This window comes from Poeciliopsis prolifica, unplaced genomic scaffold (assembly GCF_027474105.1).
Source record: "Poeciliopsis prolifica strain line A6 unplaced genomic scaffold, Auburn_PproV2 SCAFFOLD001, whole genome shotgun sequence".
NCBI classification, from domain to species: Eukaryota; Metazoa; Chordata; class Actinopteri; order Cyprinodontiformes; family Poeciliidae; genus Poeciliopsis; species Poeciliopsis prolifica.
In genome coordinates this window covers 725,001-747,453 of record NW_026562376.1, presented here as the reverse complement: position 1 = coordinate 747,453, position 22,453 = coordinate 725,001, and the positions used below count along the sequence as shown (strand labels likewise).

Sequence of the window (22,453 nt, the reverse complement as noted above, 5' to 3'; positions counted from 1 at the left end):
CAGAAACTCCCCCACATGCCATCGTGTTAAACACGGGAAGCACTGTGAGCTGGATAAATCATCCATGCTCAGCAAAGAAAGGAACCAAATTATCATTTTCACAGCTTTAAAGAACACACACAATCATTCAAACACAGCCAGAGGCTCCAGGCTCACTGATTTATTTTACATTTAAAAGCAGAAAAAGGTTAAGAGAAAATCTAAAGCTAAAGCAGTTCAGAAAAACAACTAAAACAGGTTAATAAAGGCAACAAGACCTCTGACAAAATCTCCATCATCTGCTCCACCTGCAGCTGCTGTGGCTCTGAGTCCAACCAGCCTGTTCCCCTCCTGGCCTGTGGGGGCGCTGCACCACCAACCACTGCAGGAAACGACACTAAAGCCTCTGAAGACACTGAGAGCAACTTCCTGTTTCACCAGATGAAACAAGATGGAGGCGTCAGAGTTTAGTGATGGAGGATTTCTATTTAGTCTTTGGCTGAAGACCAGGAGCCATTTCTGCTGCTAGCGCTAGGCTAGCATGTTAGCTTTGGTTGGATTTACCCAGAATGCCCTGTGCTGTAGTCCACTTCCTGCTTGTGGAGCGTTCTCTGGTCCGCTTGGTGTTCACATTCAAACAGAACCAGATTGAGGTTTGGAGGACCAGAGGTCAGAGGTCGATTAGCGTTCAAATCTCACCAACCGAACCAGATTCTCTAAGCAGACAGACTGGATTTGGATTAAAGCGGACCGGATTTGGATTAAAGCGGACCGGATTTGGATTAAAGCGGACCGGAGTTGGATTAACTCAGAAAAATACAACTTGACACATTATTGGTTGGTGTTTCCAAACAGCCAATCCATGTGCACTGTTTATTTTCCCTGGTGCTGATTGGCTGAAACTCCAGGAGCAGAAATGAGGAAGAATGGAGATTTAGATGTTGGTTAAAGGGAAAGACTGAAGTGAGGATTCAGAGGAAATCCTCTTCCTCGGTCCTGCAGACGTGAATGAAACATGGCTGCCCAGTAAAACCAGTAAAACCCCAGAGTGAGGGACCAACCTGTGGGCGATCCCTCCAGCACCTGTCCTGTGTAGCGGGACTCCTTGAAGATGGGCCGGTTGTCGTTCTGGTCGATGACGGTGACGACGAGTATGACGGGTCCCTCCATGACGTTCCCAGAGAAGTCTGTGGTGGAAACCTCCAGCTGCGAGGACGAAAACATGAACAGCTTTTAAAGCAGTGAAACATGTTTTTACTGGAACTATTCATGTTCCTCAGCACATCCCAGCAAAGTCTTCCCACTGGGCCGCCGATAAGAGTCTGACCGTCTATACAGAGCGCGACCTTCAGGTCGGCTTCCCGAGTCAATGACGGCCGTCTGATGGAGTAAATACTGACAGGAACATCAAACACAGCTGCATTTGTTCTGTCTGTGCTGCCAGCCGGAAATAATAACCAGATTAGAAATCTCTATAAATCAGACAGCGTTTATTAAAAGGTCAAACATTAAACTAAATATCCAGGGAAGTAACTTCTGGTTTCCTGGTGTCGGCTTAGAGAGAAACCACTAAGCTGTGCTGGGTTGACCCGGTTGACCCGGTTGACCTGCGGCCTCAGCTGCAGCAGCTGCTTGTTAGTTTCATAGAAATCTGAGCCTTTGGCAGCAGAACAGCTGATGACCCAGCAGGATGGTGTCGGGACCCTCAGCCTGTCGTTTTGCTCCAGCCGTTCTCAGTCCTTATCAAACTCCACTGAAACAAAGTCAGCTGATGATTCAGAGCGAAGGTTCATGATGAGCGCTGCAGCCTGAAGACAGAGATGGAAACCCTCCTGAGCCTGGCAGGAAATGTCTCACCACTCAGTTCAGGGTTCAGAGCAGGATAAAACTGTCCATTATTGTCCCTCAGTGGGACATCCAGTTGTCACAGGGGGAAAGTTAAGTGGCAGCATGCCGATTCAAACAATAGTAAAAATAAATAAATACCTTTAGAAACTCCCCTCTGGTCTACTCTGAATGACATTTCAGAAATAAACTGATTCTCTGTTGGGTAAATACAATCTGAGCTACACTAGAAATAATATAAATACATTTCATTCAGACGCGACTTTCACAGCGCGGCAGGACAAAGCTCTGAAAGCTGCAGGAAAAACCCAAACGAGCCGTTAGCAGCTCATTTGGTTTATCAATCATTAGTCTAGAAAAGGCAAAGTGGAAAGAAAATCAGATTCTTTGTCTCTGAACAACAACTATTCTTGCTTTTATAGCTTAAACTGAAAGGTCTTTAAACTCAACAGCTTGGTTGAGATGCTGCCTCTCGCCGCGGTGCGGCGCTGCAAAGGTTCAACAAGAAAACGGTTTTACTTTACACTGTAAGACCGGCTGCTACTGGAGCTGACCCTTCATGACGACTGTAAAGATGTGACAAGGTTCCACTTCCTCATGGAACAAATGAAGGTTTTATGAATTAAGTTTGATAAAATGTGGACCTGGCATTTTGTTTTTTGACACTATTAGTTTAATTTGGTGTTTATTGGGTAAAAACAAATTTCATAAAAATGTTGCCCACTCGGTTCTGTTCCTCGCTCTGGATTTTAAAACTTTACTGTCAACCTGGTGACAATAAACACCTCAACATGTGAATGTTTGCATTTCTGGTTGTTTTGTGTCAAACTGCTAATGAAATCACAACACAATAAGCCAACATCATGTACCAATGAGAGCAGCCTGGAGGAACAGCTTGTGTATTGTTGAACGACAGCAAACCGTGTGGCTCGTTTCTCCAAAGAGGCGATGAATGATGGCAGTGGGGCGGCAGCGTCGGATAAATACGATTCACAGATTCAATAGATTAGGAAGGATGCTGTTTACACATCACGGCTCGCTGTGGCCTTGAACCCAACATTTCTGGAGGAAAACAGAAATTAAAATGAAAGGGAAGCAGGTTTCCTGACTGAACAGGGCAAAGTTGCCTGTGTGGGTTAATAGCTGCTTGTTTGTTGAAGGGTTTTTGGGTGTTTTCTCTGCGCTCTGCTAAGCTGCTGCATCCCTCAGGTGAAGCAGGAGACCGACTACAAATACTGAATGCATTAATTTGAGACGAAGGCCAACAGAGGATCCTTCAGCAGGGAGCCGACGAGGCGAAGGAGGAACAAAACTACGCCCAACATTGACTTTCTTCTTTTCATGTTTATTTTACAATAACGTCCTGCTGTGAAACGCTGAGGGAGGAGGGAGGCAGCGCCGGGTTTCTACTGGACCTGCTCCGGATGAGGAGTCACCGTTACAAACTCAAAACAACCAGAACACTGAGAAAACTTTTTACCATTTGGCCTTTTACTGAATGCAACTGATTTTTATGAGACCTGGAACAAAAGGATCACTGATCACCAGAGCTGCAGGTCCTTACAGTCACAGTGACATGACCTTTATACTGTTTCTATCATACACACGTTTAAAAAATGAACCAAAACCTGTGGGTTTCTTAAAGCATTCTCATTTCGTGCCATTTATTTTCTACATGTACAGCAGGAGTTTCAGCGGCAGGTTCACTGAAGCTGACCGACAGCCAGGGTTCACACTTTACTGCAAAATGTCATAAAAATATCCATCGCTTTAAATGAACATCGTTTCCTTAGCCGTGTTATCAAAGTTAATGTCTCTGAAGCAACGTGGTTTTAATTTTTACGAGTCAACAGTAAATGCAACACATTTAATGCAACGAGTCATTAAAGCCAGCAGATGGGAGGAGAAACAGGCTGAAACACGACTGCTGCTCAGACAGAGACTTTGCTTTTAAACACTGGATACAGCAGATGGAGGTGAATGGATGAAGATGAATGGATGAAGATGAATGAATGAAGATGAATGGATGAAGGTGGATGATTTGCTGCTCTAAACACAGCATTTTTAGAGCAGCAAATCCTCAAAACTGCAGAATTATAAAATAAAAGGTAAAAAGTTCTGCACCCTTATAAGAAATTAGGGTGCAGTATTCCAATATTTGAAAAATGAACCTTTTCTAACCCTAGAAATGACTGGATGAATGAGACCATGTCCAAAGACAATGCCACACTAACTATTCCTCCAGGCCACTGACTGAGTTCACAACTTTAAGGAAAATGTATTAAAATAAGAGACGACGTTTGTATCCGACTGCATGTCATTATTTTGTAAGAGCCGAGGAAATTGACCCGCTGGATTCCCAGAGTACGCCACCGTCCTGACAGGAAGCGAGCGCGAAGCTAAGTGGGCCGTCAGACCAGGGAACGTTTTCCTCACACGGCTCATCAGCTGCCTGTTAGCAAATCACGATGCTTTATTACCTTCGTTATGGCTCGTGGAAAATTCTTTCTGAAGGTGAAAATTAGCCGCTTCTGTGTGTGTGTGTGTGTGTGTGTGTGTGTGTGTGTGTGTGTGTGTGGTGTGTGTGTGTGTGTGTGTGTGTGTGTGTGTGTGGGAAGAGGTGGTGATTTAATTTGGAGGGAAATGAGTCTCTGAATGCAGAAGGAATTGGAGAAGATTGGCCCTGGTCACGGTGGATCGGTGGCAGTTAGAGGTGAGAGGCCTTTGTTCGTTGTTTCTAGGATTTTTCCTTCATTTGTCGTCTCACTTTCCAGAAGTTGATGTGGGAAAATCGATCAAGCTCAGCATCATTCAGCTCTATTATAACAAACTGTACATCTATAGTTTCCTGTTTGTGAAGTGAGATAACATTAGCCTTATAGCTGCAGAGTTCTGCCTGTCATCAGGTTCAAATTGAGATTTTCAGATATTGTTTTCACTCACTGCTGCAGTCTGAATGAATCCTGCTGCAGTCTGAATGAATCCTGCTGCAGTCTAAATGAATCCTGCTGCAGTCTGAATGAATCCTGCTGCAGTCTGAATGAATCCTGCTGCAGTCTGAATGAATCCTGCTGCAGTCTGAATGAATCCTGCTGCAGTCTGAATGAATCCTGCTGCAGTCTGAATGAATCCTGCTGCAGTCTGAATGAATCCTGCTGCAGTCTGAATGAATCCTGCTGCAGTCTGAAACATTTTCATCAACAGCATCATCAATACTTTAATAAAAACATGGTCTATCCTTTGCATGTACTAGGCTGCACAAAATGTCGTTACTTCCTGTCCCTTCTCCATCGTTACTGATGTAAAGAGTCATGGTTCCGGTGGTTCCACTGGTTCCGATGGTTCCACTGGTTTCACTGGTTCCACTGGTTCCACTGGTTCCGGTGGTTCCAGTGGTTCCGGTGGTTTCACTGGTTCCGGTGGTTTCACTGGTTCCACTGGTTCCACTGGTTCCGATGGTTCCACTGGTTCCACTGGTTCCGGTGGTTTCACTGGTTCCACTGGTTCCGGTGGTTCCACTGGTTCCGGTGGTTTCACTGGTTCCGGTGGTTTCACTGGTTCCGGTGGTTCCAGTGGTTCCGGTGGTTCCACTGGTTCCGGTGGATCCAGTGGTTCCGGTGGTTCCACTGGTTCTAGTGGTTCCGGTGGTTTCACTGGTTCCGGTGGTTTCACTGGTTCCACTGGTTCCGATGGTTCCACTGGTTCCGGTGGTTTCACTGGTTCCACTGGTTCCGGTGGTTCCACTGGTTCCGGTGGTTTCACTGGTTCCGGTGGTTTCACTGGTTCCGGTGGTTCCAGTGGTTCCAGTGGTTCCGGTGGTTTCACTGGTTCCACTGGTTCCAGTGGTTCCGGTGGTTCCACTGGTTCCGGTGGTTCCACTGGTTCCGGTGGATCCAGTGGTTCCGGTGGTTCCACTGGTTCTAGTGGTTCCACTGGTTCCGGTGGTTCCACTGCTTCCACTGGTTCCGATGGTTTCACTGGTTCCGGTGGTTTCACTGGTTCCGGTGGTTCCGGTGGTTCCACTGGTTCCGGTGGTTTCACTGGTTCCACTGGTTCCAGTGGTTCCAGTGGTTCCGGTGGTTCCGGTGGTTCCACTGGTTCTGGTGGTTCCACTGGTTCCGGTGGATCCAGTGGTTCCACTGGTTCCGGTGGTTCCACTGGTTCCGGTGGTTCCAGTGGTTCCACTGGTTCCGGTGGTTCCACTGGTTCCGGTGGTTCCACTGGTTCCGGTGGTTCCACTGGTTCCGGTGGTTCCATTGTTTCCAGTGGTTCCATTGGTTCCAGTGGTTCCACTGGTTCCGGTGTTTCCACTGGTTCCAGTGGTTCCACTGGTTCCGGTGGTTCCATTGTTTCCAGTGGTTCCATTGGTTCCGGTGGTTCCATTGGTTCCGGTGGTTCCACTGGTTCCGGTGGTTCCATTGTTTCCAGTGGTTCCACTGGTTCCAGTGGTTCCACTGGTTCCGGTGGTTCCACTTCTGACTTCATGTTTAATCCCGACTTGCTTCACTGCTCTGCTGCTGCTATCAATGCAAACTTTCTCCCCATATACAAGTACTTTTCCTGGACTTCTTCGTTCTAACTTCAACATCAGCAACATCTGAGATGGTGCAGCAGGACGCTGAAGGAGCTGAGCTGAAAAATATACAACTGCAAAATAGGGAGACGCTTCACTGATCCACAGAGAAAAAAGAAACAAACACAATCAGTCCAAACCCACCGCAGCCTGAGAAAAGCATCCATACTAAAAACACTAAACCTGAGCAGTGACTGTTAGCTCTGAACGTTAGCCATGAATGTTAGCATGAATATTAGCCATGGATGTTAGCATGAATATTAGCCATGAATGCTAGCTCTGAACGTTAGCCATGAATGTTAGCATGAATATTAGCCATGGATGTTAGCATGAATATTAGCCATGAATGCTAGCTCTGAATGTTAGCCTGAATATTAGCATGAATATTATCCATGAATGTTAGCATGAATATTAGCCATGAATGCTAGCTCTGAATGTTAGCCTGAATATTAGCATGAATATTATCCATGAATGTTAGCCTGAATATTAGCATGAATATTAGCCATGAATGCTAGCTCTGAACGTTAGCCATGAATGTTAGCATGAATATTAGCATGAATATTATCCATGAATGTTAGCATAAATATTAGCATTAATATTAGCCATGAATGCTATCTCTGAACGTTAGCCATGAATGTTCGCATAAATATTAGCCATGAATGTTAGCATGAATATTAGCCATGAATGTTAGCATGAATATTAGCATAAATATTAGCCATGAATGTTAGCATGAATATTAACATGAATATTAGCCATGAATGCTAGCTCTGAACGTTAGCCATGAATGTTAGCATGAAAATTAGCCTTGAATGCTAGCACTGAACGTTAGCCATGAATGTTAGCATGAATATTAGCCATAAATGCTATCTCTGAACGTTAGCCATAAATATTAGTTCGCATAAATATTTAGCATGATATTCATGCTAAATATTTTAGCATGAATATTAGCATGAATATTAGCCATGAATGTTAGCATGAATATTAGCCATGAATGCTAGCTCTGAACGTTAGCCATGAATGTTAGCATGAAAATTAGCCATGAATGCTAGCTCTGAACGTTAGCCATGAATGTTAGCATGAATATTAGCATGAATATTATCCATGAATGTTAGCATGAACATTAGCATAAATATTAGCCATGAATGCTAGCTCTGAACGTTAGCCATGAATGTTAGCATGAATATTAGACATAAATGTTAGCATGAATATTAGCCATGAATGTTAGCATGAATATTAACATGAATATAGCCATGAATGTTAGCATGAATATTAGCCATGAATGTTAGCATGAATATTATCCATGAATGTTAGCATGAATATTAGCCATGAATGTTAGCATGAATATTAACATGAATATTAGCCATGAATGCTAGCTCTGAACGTTAGCCATGAATGTTAGAATGAAAATTAGCCATGAATGCTAGCTCTGAACGTTAGCCATGAATGTTAGCATGAATATTAGCATGAATATTATCCATGAATGTTAGCATGAATATTAGCATAAATATTAGCCATGAATGCTAGCTCTGAACGTTAGCCATGAATGTTAGCATGAATATTAGCCATGAATGTTAGCATGAATATTAACATGAATATTAGCCATGAATGTTAGCATGAATATTAGCCATGAATGTTAGCATGAATATTATCCATGAATGTTAGCATGAATATTAGCCATGAATGTTAGCATGAATATTAGCCATGAATTTTAGCATTAATATTAGCATGAATTATAGCCATGGATGCTAGCATGAATATTAGCCATGAATGTTAGCATGAATATTAGCCATAAATGTTAGCATGAATATTAGCCATGAATGTTAGCATGAATATTAACATGAATATTAGCCATGAATGTTAGCATGAATATTAGCCATGAATGTTAGCATGAATATTATCCATGAATGTTAGCATGAATATTAGCCATGAATGTTAGCATGAATATTAACATGAATATTAGCTATGAATGCTAGCTCTGAACGTTAGCCATGAATGTTAGCATGAAAATTAGCCATGAATGCTAGCTCTGAACGTTAGCCATGAATGTTAGCATGAATATTAGCATGAATATTATCCATGAATGTTAGCATGAATATTAGCATAAATATTAGCCATGAATGCTAGCTCTGAACGTTAGCCATGAATGTTAGCATGAATATTAGCCATGAATGTTAGCATGAATATTAGCCATGAATGTTAGAATGAATATTATCCATGAATGTTAGCATGAATATTAGCCATGAATGTTAGCATGAATATTAGCCATGAATTTTAGCATTAATATTAGCATGAATTATAGCCATGGATGCTAGCATGAATATTAGTCATGAATATTAGCATGAATATTAGCCATGAATGTTATCCATGAATGTTAGCATGAATATTAGCCATGAATGTTAGCATGAATATTAGCCATGAATGTTAGCATGAATATTATCTATGAATATTAGCCATGAATGTTAGCATGAATATTAGCCATGAATGTTAGCAATGAACATTAGCTATGAATGCTAGCTCTGAATGTTAGCAGTGAACATTAGCTATGAATGCTAGCTCTGAATGTTAGCGGTGAACATTAGCTATGAATGTTAGTGGTGAATGTTAACGAACATAACCTGTTGAATAAAAGTTAGGAAAAGTTTGTTCATGATCATTTTATGTTTTGCTAATCTGGTAATTATTCATGATCATTTATTCATTACTCTGCTATTTATCTCTTTGTCCTTATATTTCCAGTCTCATCCTGTCTGAACAGCTTAATCTGAACAGTTACCTTTGCTCACTGTAACACCTGCAGCGTTCACTGTGTAGGGTGAATATTATTTTTTACAAAACATGTTCATAATTTGCAGTGTGATAACGGCAAATTTGATTTAGAACAAACAAATAAGAAAATAATTTTCTCCGTCTCCCAGGATGAAACAGAGAGGAGTTTTTCCTCCCAGTTTCTGAAAACACTTTTTCTTCCCTTCTGCTCGTCTAATCAGCTCTTCTTAGAAACACCCTGTGGGAGAGGAGGCTGTTAATCCTGCACCCATCTGCTGCATCCAGCTTCAAACATTCAGCTTCTTACACTGCGATAAAATGAAGCCGTGGATTCAGGCCCTGAAGATGCGGCGCAGCTGCCAGCACCAAACCGAGGCTCTCCCAGCTGTTTCCACAGGACTCCAGTTTCCTGCTCAACAGAGTTTCAGCAGCTGAAAGCAAAACTTCATGCTACTAAAGCTGAAGAAGTTTTATAGAAATATCTTTAATAACCTTTGGGCTGCATCAAAGCTTTACTCAGAGAATCTAACAATGTTGACAGACTAAAGATTTCAGTGTCACCCGATCCACCAGCTGATCAGCCCAACACTTCCTTAAAATCCAATATTACTGCAAGGTGTTTAAACGCTGTAATAAAGCATCACTTCAATGTCTGAAGCATGTAGTGATGCAGCAAAGGATTCTGGGAAGTTTAACTGAGGCAGAGAATCAATGAAGGCGTTGCAGACAGATATGATCTTAGTAAATGATGATAAATATTTTCTTCTCAGCAATATTATTATAATACTAATACTGCCTCAAATGGTCATATTAGTGCATCTCTAGTCATTTCTTTCTGAACCTGGGAAAATCTGCACCATGTGCTGCATCCAGCTGAAATTATATACCGTATTTCCAGGACTATAGAGCGCACCTCAATAAGCTGCTCGGTTTTCTCTCGGTTTAATAAATCTGCTGGCCATATTCAGGACGCAGCCTGCGTCTCCAAAGCCGAACCACGGATCCGTTCACGCCGAGGCTCTTCAGCCTTCGACGAAGAAGCAGCATCTTTTCTTCATCTTGTTTCCATGATGAGTTTGAAGACATTTCTCCGTCGTGTCTGCAGCTGCCATCTGCTTGTTCTAAATGAAAATCAGCACTTTCTTCTTTGGTTTCCAGTTTCAACTTCCAATGATTCACTTCCTGCTGAAGAGCGCCCCCTGGCAGTTGAAGAAAAGCGTGGGAGAAAAGTACGGTAATAATAATATTAATAAAATCCAGTAGTCTCACAAAAAAACCTTTACAATATGCGGACATGTCCGAGGAAAGAGGTGACTGTAGCTAAGCCAGTGGTTCCCAAAGGTTTCCTTCTGGCCCAATAAAATCCCCCAAAAGAAAAATCACTAACTGGACACATCGTTCATCCAGACATAAACCTAAACACATATTTTGATTTCAAACTCCAATGAAGATTATTTCACACTTCAAACTACAAACCATCTTTACAGTGAAGCACTTAAACTGTGTAACTGTTGGTTTCTTTCATTCATTCTTAACCTCTAGGGGGCGCGCCCACACTTTGGGAACTGCTGTGCTAAGCTAACTCGATAGCATCTTGCTGTTATGCTAAGCTAACTCGATGGCACCTTGCTCTTATGCTAAGCTAACTCGATGGCACCTTGCTCTTATGCTAAGCTAACTCCATGGCATCTTGCTCTTATGCTAAGCTAACTCCATGGCATCTTGCTCTTATGCTAAGGTAACTCCATGGCATCTTGCTCTTATGCTAAGCTAACTCCATGGCATCTTGCTCTTATGCTAAGCTAACTCCATGGCATCTTGCTCTTATGCTAAGCTAACTCCATGGCATCTTGCTCTTATGCTAAGCTAACTCGATGGCATCTTGCTTTTATGCAAAGCTAAGTCGGCTAACTGTAAAAGACGTTCATATTTCAGCACCTAAACATGGAGTTTTCCATCAGGTTTCTGCTCCTCATCCTCTCCTCTTTATCTGTTAAACATGAGGACTAGAAACTGCGTCTAAAAAGCATAAAGTCATAAAATAGAGAATGAAGGCTCGAGAGTTTGCTTCAAGTGTACTGTCTGAATTGAAACATCTGATAAAATTGTTGCCACTCTACACTGTAGAACATTTTTCCCTGTTGACGATTATTTCTGAGAGCTCATGTGAAGCTGAAAACCCTGAATGTTTTTTTATTTGCCTCAGTCTCTTTATAATTCAGCAACACATCACAGCTTATTCTTGAAAACCTATATTGCTCTGTTTCGCTGGAGCTGCATGTTTAGTGCATTTGTGTTTAAATGCAGACTGAACATTCATTTTTCATATCTCCTCGTCCATTTGCCGATACTCTCGTGTCACAATGTTGACTTTTGTTCTCCACAGTTTACTTTCTTCTGCAGCAGCGTTATTGATTCAGAAACCCCAAATCTGCATAAATTCACTAAAAACACATAAAGGAAAATGACATTCTTGCCTTGGATTACTGGGATGTGGATTTCATTTTAATGTCTCTAATCCCAGAGTCACACATTCAAAATGGTTTTCATTACATAATAAGAAATTTTTCTATGACTACCAAACTATAGAAGGCATATTAGAATATTAATATTAATCTGAGCCCCTATTCAAACATTTATATGAACAGAAAGTCAGTAAGAGCTGCAAAGGGACAACAGCAGGTGAACCGAAGGTGGAGATAGAAATGATCAAGATATACAGATTCACACACACACACACAAATACACAAACACACACATCACTTCCCCCTGAAGGAAAACTGGGCTGTAGTTTATCCTCATCTTCAATTTTTTCTACGTTCTTCATTTAAACATTTTTAATAAGTGTAAACAGCGACTTTACCAACAGCTGCCAGCAAATATTTAAAAGGTAATTTATTCATTATTTTACGTATATTAAACATAATTGTTTTTGCTCAAAGAACTGAAGGAAAACCAGAACAATAAACTGAGTTTCCACCTGAATTCGTTGTATTATTATTGGTTTTACACGGTTTGGTTATTTCAGGCTTTCTAAGACACACGTCTCATTTTGAACATTTATTGCTTTGTAAAGCAAACAGCAGAAAGTAAAAACTGTTTCTGCTCCTCAGCTACAAATTCCCTGAAAACCTGACATGTGCAGAAAGTCCCACTCATCTGCTGCTACATTTCATTTTCTCTGGTTTTTCAAAGCTCTTGATGTTACCTTAATTTTTCTCCTTTAATTTTGTGTGGAATATTTTTCTGCCTTCATCTCCAGTTTAGCAGTTCCTCTCCTTGGACTCAGCCATGTAGGGATAGAACGTCGTGGTGTTTGTGCTTCATGTGAGCGGCTGACAGATGAGCCGACCTCGCGCTAACGGCCGGTGGTTGCGTCGGCCTCAGCAGCAGCAAACCGGCTGAATTAGCAGCATAATGGCTGCTGCTCAGCAACAGGCACTCAGCAGCTAATCAGGTTATGCAGCGCCGCGGCCGGACGAGAGTCTCTGATATGATGGAGGCCAGCTTCTAACGTGACATGAACACAAGACTAATCCACCAACAAAATCAGATTAAAACAAGTCTATGAAGATAGAAAGAAAGGTCAGCAGGAGGAGAAAAGAAACGGCCAAAAGGAAAGAAATGATCTAAAACATGTAATTATTTAGAAAACAATCTGGTTTAACCCAAATTACTCGGTTCATTCCCAACACATGAAAATATGTTTTCGAAGTCTGTTGTGTTCAGACTAGATTCTCCCTGTTGTGCAAATAAACATGTTTCATTCCAGTCTGAGTGGAATCAGAGCTGAAAACGTCACAGATAAAGAATCAGACCAGCAGGTCTGATCAGCTGAGGGGTCATCGTGTTTTCTACCCAAACAAGTTGGTCTGCTCTGAGTGGAGGAGCTCTCGCAGTCCCAGTGTGTGTCTGAGAGTCTTTTATCTGGAGCCCACACAGAACATCCTGCTCTCCAAAGCCCAGGAAATGAGTGTCCAGCCAGGCGGAAAACAGGTGAGGGATTTGGACAGCAGCAGACCTGACCAGGCCTCAGGCTCATCACACACACACACTCACACTCACACACACACACTCACACACACACACACACACACACACTCACACACACACACACACACTCACACACACACACACACACACACTCACACACACTCACACACACTCACACACACACACACTCTCACACACACACACACACTCACACTCACACACTCACACACTCACACACACACACACACTCACACTCACACACACACACACACACTCACACACACACACTCACACTCACACTCACACACACACACCACACACACACTCACACACACACTCACACTCACACACACACACACACACACACACTCACACACACACACACACTCACACACACACACTCACACACACACACTCACACACACACACTCACACACACACAGTCACACACACACACACACTCACACACACACACACACTCACACACACACTCACACACACACACAGTCACACACACACACACACACACACACACACTCACACACACACACTCACACACACACACTCACACACACACACTCACACACACAGTCACACACACACACACACACACACTCACACACACACTCACATGCTAGCAGGTCATAATGGTCAGCAGTCTTCAGTCAGAGGCCTGTTGCATCAATACATTGTCTCATCTCAGAAACAGGACAAGGTCTTGGGGTCAAAGGTCCTGCAGCTGTTGCTCCTGCAGAGTCTCATCAGATTAATCAGTTTCCTAAAAGCTCTGTGGATAAAACCGTTCAGTCTGCAGGTTAGTTTGCAGGGCATCAGGAACTAATCCTGCAAACATTTAGGAGAATTATTTGTTCAGAGAGCTGCAAAATGAAAAGCTTGGAGCAATTGGTTGCTCACACTGTTATGAATTTCAATACTAATCCACCAAAACATGCCCTGTAATGCCTACACTAGCACATTCCTAGTGCATGTGATTACTTTCCAAGCAGGGGATTGGTGGATATTATCTGAATTTCATTAGAATCAATGTATAACAAACTAGAGCAAATTCATGCGGCTGCAATAAATATTCAGAGATTAAAGGCTCAGATGAGACACCCAGAAAATGCTCATTTTTTTAATAATTAATATGGAGAAACTTATTTTGAAGGATCCATTTCCTTCTGCCTAAAACTGAACTATTTGCTTTAGATGAAATCCCAGCTGATTTTACAACAACCAGAGATCTTCTGCTGCTCCACTGCTGTTATATTTCACATAATCCACAGGTCATCTGGTAGTTTTTGACACTGAAAGGTTTTGTAGGTAATTAAGATTGCATCTATTTCAATAAATTGTCTTTATGTTATTTGAAGGACCAGATCTCTACTGCAACAACTTAAATTGATTGCATAAATTATTTAATTTTTTTCCGTACTAAAGTCTTAAGTGTCGCCTTCTATTGACATGTTTCTGGACGCGCTAACAGCTGCTTCTCTTTTCCCATTTCAGTTCTGCTGCTGGGAAACACCTACGCTAAAAGCAGTTAGCCTGTCAGCTAGGCTATGCTAGGCTAACAATAGCATCTCCATGCTAAACTTGTAAAATCTTTTCAATGTTTGAAGTTCTTCCTCTAACCAGAGCTGCAGGCCTCAGATCTTTAAAAGTGATAGATGTGATCTGCTAAAGAATCACAACATTTTTCTCCTGCATGAAAAATAAATAAAAACAGGTGAAAAAAGAATCCCCGGTGTTGCTTTTTGTTTGGCACCCAAACAAAAAAGCCCTGCTTTGAGGGGACCGTGCGCTGCTCTTTTGAAAGCCAGGATATCTAAAATCTAAATTTTAAAACAGCTGTCAATTCACAGCGCCTTCCTTTTCAACTCCTTTCAAAACTTGAGATTGATTCTTCTTGGTTCTTGGCTTTTTTAAGTCGTTTCCTTGTCATTGTACTCCGGCTGACTGACAGAATATAGAGTGGAGTATGGAGCCTGTTAGAAGTGCCATCAAAGGACGGATCCGTTTCATCTGCAAGGCGCCGATGAAACAACCAGCTCTGCAGCACAAAATCACCAGAAAATCTACCAAATGTTGAAACCTTTGGCATTTTTAGACGAAGCCGCCTGGTTTCAGGTGGTTTTAGTTAATGTTTGATATGGATTCATAAACATTAATGCTGTACAGTTATGCGTTGTTATTTGGGCTAAATGCCAGAGTGACAGAGACGAGCGCGCTCAGACGCCTCCCCTCCGCCTGTACGGTGGTGACCTGTGATGCTGCGGGTCATCCTCTACCTGTGTAAACAAGCTCGCCCTGCACCGCTCAGAGCACCTTGTTCCTTCCTCTCTTCTTTACGTCTCATTAATATTCATTCTCACACTAATTGAGCCTAATAGGACATTAAATCTCTGAGCTGATTGCCGTCTCCCTTTGTTCCGTCATTGCAAATGTTTCAGTTTGTGAGGAGTTGGCGTGTTTGCTGCTCCGCTCCGACTGACCGCCGTTTCTGTTTTCGGCTCTTCTTTGCCTAAATGGGTCTTTTCTGAGTTTTGCTTAGTTTGCGTTTTCTCGCAGCACATTTTCACCGAATTCCAAACTTTAAAACTCCAACCGCTGCATGTAGGAGATTCAAAGACTCAACTATTAAAATTAGCTCTTTCAAAACCAGTGGGGATTTATGTATGAATTTATTTTGTTACAGGTATTTCATCTTGTGTCTGGATGAGAGGAGCTGCATGAGCAGAGGAATGGAGAAACCTCTGTTAGAATCAGAAAATGCTTCATTAATATTGTTTATTTAAAAAATCTGGCAAAATGAGACAAAAAAATAATAAAGGCAGTTTGTTTGGAAAGGAAACCTAATCCTGCAGCTTTTGAATTAGACTTAGAGAGACTTAGACTTAGACTTGACTTTATTGATCCCTTGGGAAGACTCCCTCAGGAAATTATAGCAGTTCCTCAAAATTTGGTTACTAAATTCTATTAAAAATGATCATTACAGCATAATCACGGCGTCACACAGCGATGTTAGCCATCAGTTAGCACTAAGTTAGCTCTCAGTTAGCCCTAAGTTAGCTCTCAGTTAGCACTCAGCTAGCTCTCAGTTAGCCCTCAGTTAGTTCTCAGTTAGCTCTGTTATCCCTCAGTTAGCCCTCAGTTAGCTCTCAGTTAGCCCTCAGTTAGCACTAAGTTAGCTCTCAGTTAGCACTTAGTTAGCTCTCAGTTAGCCCTCAGTTAGCTCTGTTACCCCTCAGTTAGCCCTCAATTAGCCATCAGTTAGCACTCAGTTAGCCATCAGTTAGCACTCAGTTAACCCTCTGTTAGCTCTCGGTTATCCCTCAGTTAGCCCTAAGTTAGCTCTCAGTTAGCCCTCAGTTATCCCTCAGTTAGCTTTCAGTTAGCCCTCAGTTAGCTCGCAGTTAGCACTCAGTTATCCCTCAGTTATCCCTCAGTTAGCTCTCAGTTAGCTGTCAGTTAGCCCTCAGTTATCCCTCAGTTAGCTTTCAGTTAGCACTCAGTTAGCTCGCAGTTAGCCCTCAGTTATCCCTCAGTTAGCTCTCAGTTAGCTCTCAGTTAGCTATCAGTTAGCCCTCAGTTATCCCTCAGTTAGCTTTCAGTTAGCCCTCAGTTAGCTCGCAGTTAGCACTCAGTTAGCCCTCAGTTATCCCTCAGTTAGCTCTCAGTTAGCTCTCAGTTAGCCCTCAGTTAACTGGTTCTTGGTCTTCTGCTTGTTGGTGAATCAGAGACACCCAGCTGAGGCTTAGACCAAACACCATCATGGAGTTCATCGGGTTAAACTTCCTGCGGCGGCAGCAACAGCGAGGTGCTTTAGAGCAGGAGAAGAAGAAGAACTCCTCCATCCTGTAGAGTTTTCCTGCAGTCATTCAAGTTCACATCGTTGCTCGTGTTACCAGGACACTATGAATTACATAGATGTGAATGTGTAAAAAAACTGTCCAATTATTAATTTTTATGCTTAAAAAAAGAGCACTTTTGTTTGAATCCAGGCCTTTGAAGTGAAGCCAGTTTTAATAATCTCTGAATATTTCATGCTTCTTGGTCCACAGACAATCAGAGCCAATGGGGCTGAGAGGCCTTCAGGGCTGCGTGGAAATATGAACAAAACTATCTCAGTATGATTAGAGAAGGCAGAGAGATAAATAATGGAGGAAAATTCAGAGAAACAAAGATCCATCCATCCATCATCCATCATCCATCATCAATCCATCCATCCATCATCCATCATCAATCCATCATCCATCCATCATCAATCCATCCATCCATCATCCATCATCAATCCATCATCCATCCATCATCAATCCATCCATCCATCATCCATCATCAATCCATCATCCATCATCCATCATCCATCATCCATCATCAATCCATCCATCCATCATCCATCATCCATCATTAATCCATCCATCCATCATCCATCATCAATCCATCCATCCATCATCCATCCATCATCCATCCATCATCCATCATCAATCCATCCATCCATCATCCATCATCCATCAATCATCCATCATCCATCCATCATCCATCATCCATCATCAATCCATCCATCCATCATTCATCATCCATCCATCATCCATCATCAATCCATCATCCATCCATCATCCATCCATCATCAATCCATCCATCCATCATCCATCCATCATCCATCATCCATCATCAATCCATCATCCATCCATCATCCATCATCCATCATCAATCCATCCATCCATCATCCTTCCATCATCCATCATCAATCCATCATCCATCCATCATCAATTCATCCATCCATCATCCATCATCCATCCATCCATCATCAATCCATCCATCATCCATCATCAATCCATCCATCCGTCATCCATCATCCATCCATCATCCATCATCCATCCATCCATCATCCATCATCCATCCATCATCAATCCATCCATCATCCATCATCCATCATCCATCCATCCATCATCCATCCATCATCAATCCATCCATCCATCATCAATCCATCCATCCATCATCCATCATCCATCCATCATCCATCCATCCATCATCCATCCATCCATCATCCATCATCCATCCATCCATCCATCCATCCATCAATCATCCAATCCATCCATCATCATCCATCCATCATCCATCCATCATCATCCATCCATCCATCATCCATCATCCATCCATCATCCATCATCAATCCATCCATCCATCATCCATCATCAATCCATCCATCCATCATCCATCATCCATCATCAATCCATCATTCATCCATCATCCATCATCAATTCATCCATCCATCATCCATCCATCATCCATCATCAATCCATCATCCATCCATCATCAACCCATCCATCATCCATCCATCATCCATCATCAATCCATCCATCCATCATCATCATCAATCCATCCATCATCCATCATCCATCATCCATCATCAATCCATCCATCCGTCATCCATCCATCCATCATCCATCATCCATCCATCCATCATCCATCCATCATCAATCCATCCATCATCCATCCATCATCCATCCATCATCAATCCATCCATCCATCATCCATCCATCCATCATCATCCATCCATCCATCATCCATCATCCATCCATCCATCCATCATCCATCAATCATCAATCCATCCATCCATCCATCATCAATCCATCCATCCATCATCCATCCATCATCCATCATCAATCCATCCATCCATCATCCATCATCAATCCATCCATCCATCATCCATCATCAATCCATCATCCATCCATCATCAATCCATCCATCATCCATCATCCATCATCAATCCATCCATCCATCATCAATCCATCATCCATCCATCATCAATCCATCCATCATCCATCATCCATCATCAATCCATCCATCCATCATCAATCCATCCATCCATCATCCATCATCAATCCATCCATCCATCATCCATCATCCATCCATCATCCATCCATCATCCATTATCAATCCATCATCCATCCATCATCCATCCATCATCCATCCATCATCCATCATCAAACCATCATCCATCCATCATCAATCCATCCATCCATCATCCATCCATCATCTATCATCCATCCATCCATCCATCATCCATCATCAATCCATCATCCATCCATCATCCATCATCAATCCATCCATCATCATCCATCCATCATCCATCATCCATCATCAATCCATCATCCATCCATCATCCATCCATCATCAATCCATCCATCCATTATCCATCCATCATCCATCATCCATCATCAATCCATCCATCCATCATCCATCCATCCATCCATCATCCATCATCCATCATCAATCCATCATCCATCCATCCATCCATCCATCATCCATCCATCATCCATCCATCATCCATCATCAATCCATCCATTCATCATCCATCATCAATCCATCCATCATCCATCCATCATCCATCCATCATCAATCCATCCATCATCCATCATCAATCCATCCATCATCCATCCATCATCCATCATCAATCCATCCATTCATCATCCATCATCAATCCATCCATCATCAATCCATCATCCATCCATCATCAATCCATCATCCATCATCCATCCATCATCCATCATCAATCCATCCATCCATCATCCATCCATCATCAATCCATCATCCATCCATCCATCATCCATCCATCATCCATCCATCCATCATCCATCATCCATCATCAATCCATCATCCATCCATCATCAACCCATCCATCCATCATCCATCATCCATCCATCATCAATCCATCCATCCATCATCCATCATCAATCCATCCATCCATCATCCATCATCACTCCATCCATCCATCATCCATCATCAATCCATCATCCATCCATCATCCATCCATCATCCATCCATCATCCATCATCCATCCATCATCCATCATCCATCCATCCATCATCCATCATCCATCCATCCATCCATCATCCATCCATCATCCATCCATCAGTTCTGTTTCAAACTGGAAGCAAAAGTCTTTTCTTTACCACAGCAGACTCGAATCAATCAGGCTTCATATAAACAATATTTTCCTGGGTATTAAAATAATAATAATAATAATAATAATAATAATAATAATAATAATAATAATAATAATAATAATAATAATAATTATCAGCATCCGACAAAGAGATGCAGGCAAATGACAAGATGAAAGCAGATTGTCCCTGAGCCGAGTTAAATGCCTCTTTATTACAGTCGGCATGGTAAGTGCATACGTTGCAGCAACAACAACCTACAGAAAGTTGGAAGAGTTACGGATTCACACCCTGAATCCAGCTGGAACGATGCATCTTGTTTTTACACAGTGAGCATTTATTTTTGGGCGTTCTTTGTGTTTTTTCAGGACGGTGCCCTGAAGAGGAGGCCGGCCCGTTGGGTCAGCGGCGGCTCGTCTTCTGGACTCCAGGACTGAATATTTATCCTGCCTGTGTTCAAACTAAATAGATATTTCTGCTAATTAAGCCATAAGACCTTCCAAAATAAAGTGCAGCAGCTCTGAGTCGGCTTGATGTGAGGTTTCCGTCTCCTCTGCTTCTGTTTCTATCCATGGTAAAAAACTGAAACTGCTATTAGTTACTATTCTGTGGCAATAAGAACTAATTATGTCAATTATTCTGACTGTTTTATATGTGGATTAAGTTATGAACATATGGAATCACACCAGCTTGGTACTTTATTTTATTTTGAGGTTTCAGAGTAAAGGGGGATAAAATGTGCATATTTTTGATTAAGAAACAGCAACTGTTTACATTGTTTTCTATTTTTATTCTACAGTCCTGCTAAAATAAAGTGAAATTCGTTGATATAACAAATCCACACAGCTCAGGGGTTTGAAGACTTTTTGGAGGCGATCTTTACAAACATCAGCGCGCTCCATTAGTCAGATTTAGATTTTTATTGTGGGTTTTATTTAGCTGCGTTGGCTCTTTCTGGTCTTCTGCACTTTTTCCTTTGATCATCATAATTGCAAACATTAAATTTGTTAAAGAGTGAAAATGTGCATGAAAGAAGCTGACTGCTTTTAAGTCAGGAGAAAATGACAGATGCAACATTTCCTCTGTGATGGTCGTTCTCATTAGTTTAATGATTTATGTAAATCATCTTTCATATCTGGCATGAAACATCTGGACCACAAGCTTCACCTGGCTCCAATCTGATCAGAACTTTGTGTTTTGTTGACAAAATTTCATGACTATATTAGTAAATTGTTTGGAGATTTAGAGCCACGGAAAATAAGAAAAATGCAACATTTGATCTTTTGAAATGCATCACTTTATTATATTTTTCATATTTAAAAGATGAGACATGAGGAAGGGTTGGATGTGACATCTTTCACTCATAAATCAGACCTTCAGTCATTTAACAGGCAAATGGAAAAGTTTACTTTGACTTTAGTTTCTCTTTAGATTGATCATAGACAACCCTCATTCCCAGATTAGTTGTTTAGTCAAAACAAAGACATTTATCAGGATTTTGGTTCCCAGCAGAATAGTGAAATATTCCTCATGAGAGGATAAATCAGTTCGTTTGTGTTATCCATAATTAACACTAAATTGTTTTAAGTGGCAGCAGTTTTTGCTCAGTGGGACGATCAGCTGCTTGAAATCAGCAAACATTATTCAACTGATAGTTTGTGAATCAGCCGAGTGGATGAGCGCTTCAGAAGTTAAATATTTTAGAGTAAGCTAAGTGTGCTAAACTTTTTCAATGTGCTGAAAGTCAGCTCACTTGTTCAGAGGAGAGTCTCTGCCTGCAAGACAACATGCAGCAGAACCTGTACCAGATGATGCAGAAACCTGACCGGATCTCAGCCCAGCAGCAGAACCTTCTGGAAATACAGTCCGACCCAGACAGGAGCCGTTTTACCCGGCGTTCTGGTTCTGATGCTTCAAGCTGAACCAGGGTTTCCCCCAGTTACCAGCATTGAATTAAATCTGTCTGTTGCTCCTCTCTGCAGTGCAGCAGGTTGAACTCATCCTGCAGGGCCGGTCCAAAGCTGCATGAGGCCCGGGGCAGAACCTGACTGTGGGGCCCCTCTTGCTCCTAAAACATCAGAACCTCTAACAGCTTCTGTTAGATTTAATCTGGGAGATTAAAGTAGATTAACTGGCCAATCTAAAAATTAATGAGTTATAATCGCAGTTTATTCATTTGCATTTGAGAACAAACAGCTAAAACTCAAGTTGTGGGTTTAAATATTGTTTCACTGGCGATGTTTTCCAGCAACATGTAATTAGCCAGTGCTATTTTTACATTCTGCTTAACCTCTTCAATACAAAAACTCGGTGGTCGCCTCGGCGCCCGCTGTGAAGGACGACGGCC

The 22,453-nt window shown here is 41.9% G+C and overlaps 1 protein-coding gene across 1 annotated transcript in view; it reads right to left on the bottom strand.

The window, feature by feature from the left end:
• cdh13 (cadherin 13, H-cadherin (heart)) overlaps positions 1 to 22,453 on the bottom strand; it is a 278,962-nt gene that overhangs the window by 135,755 nt on the left and 120,754 nt on the right. Inside the window, 1 exon segment of the mRNA XM_055040045.1 lies at positions 1,041 to 1,185. Within this exon segment, the coding sequence (XP_054896020.1) occupies positions 1,041 to 1,185 (145 nt within the window).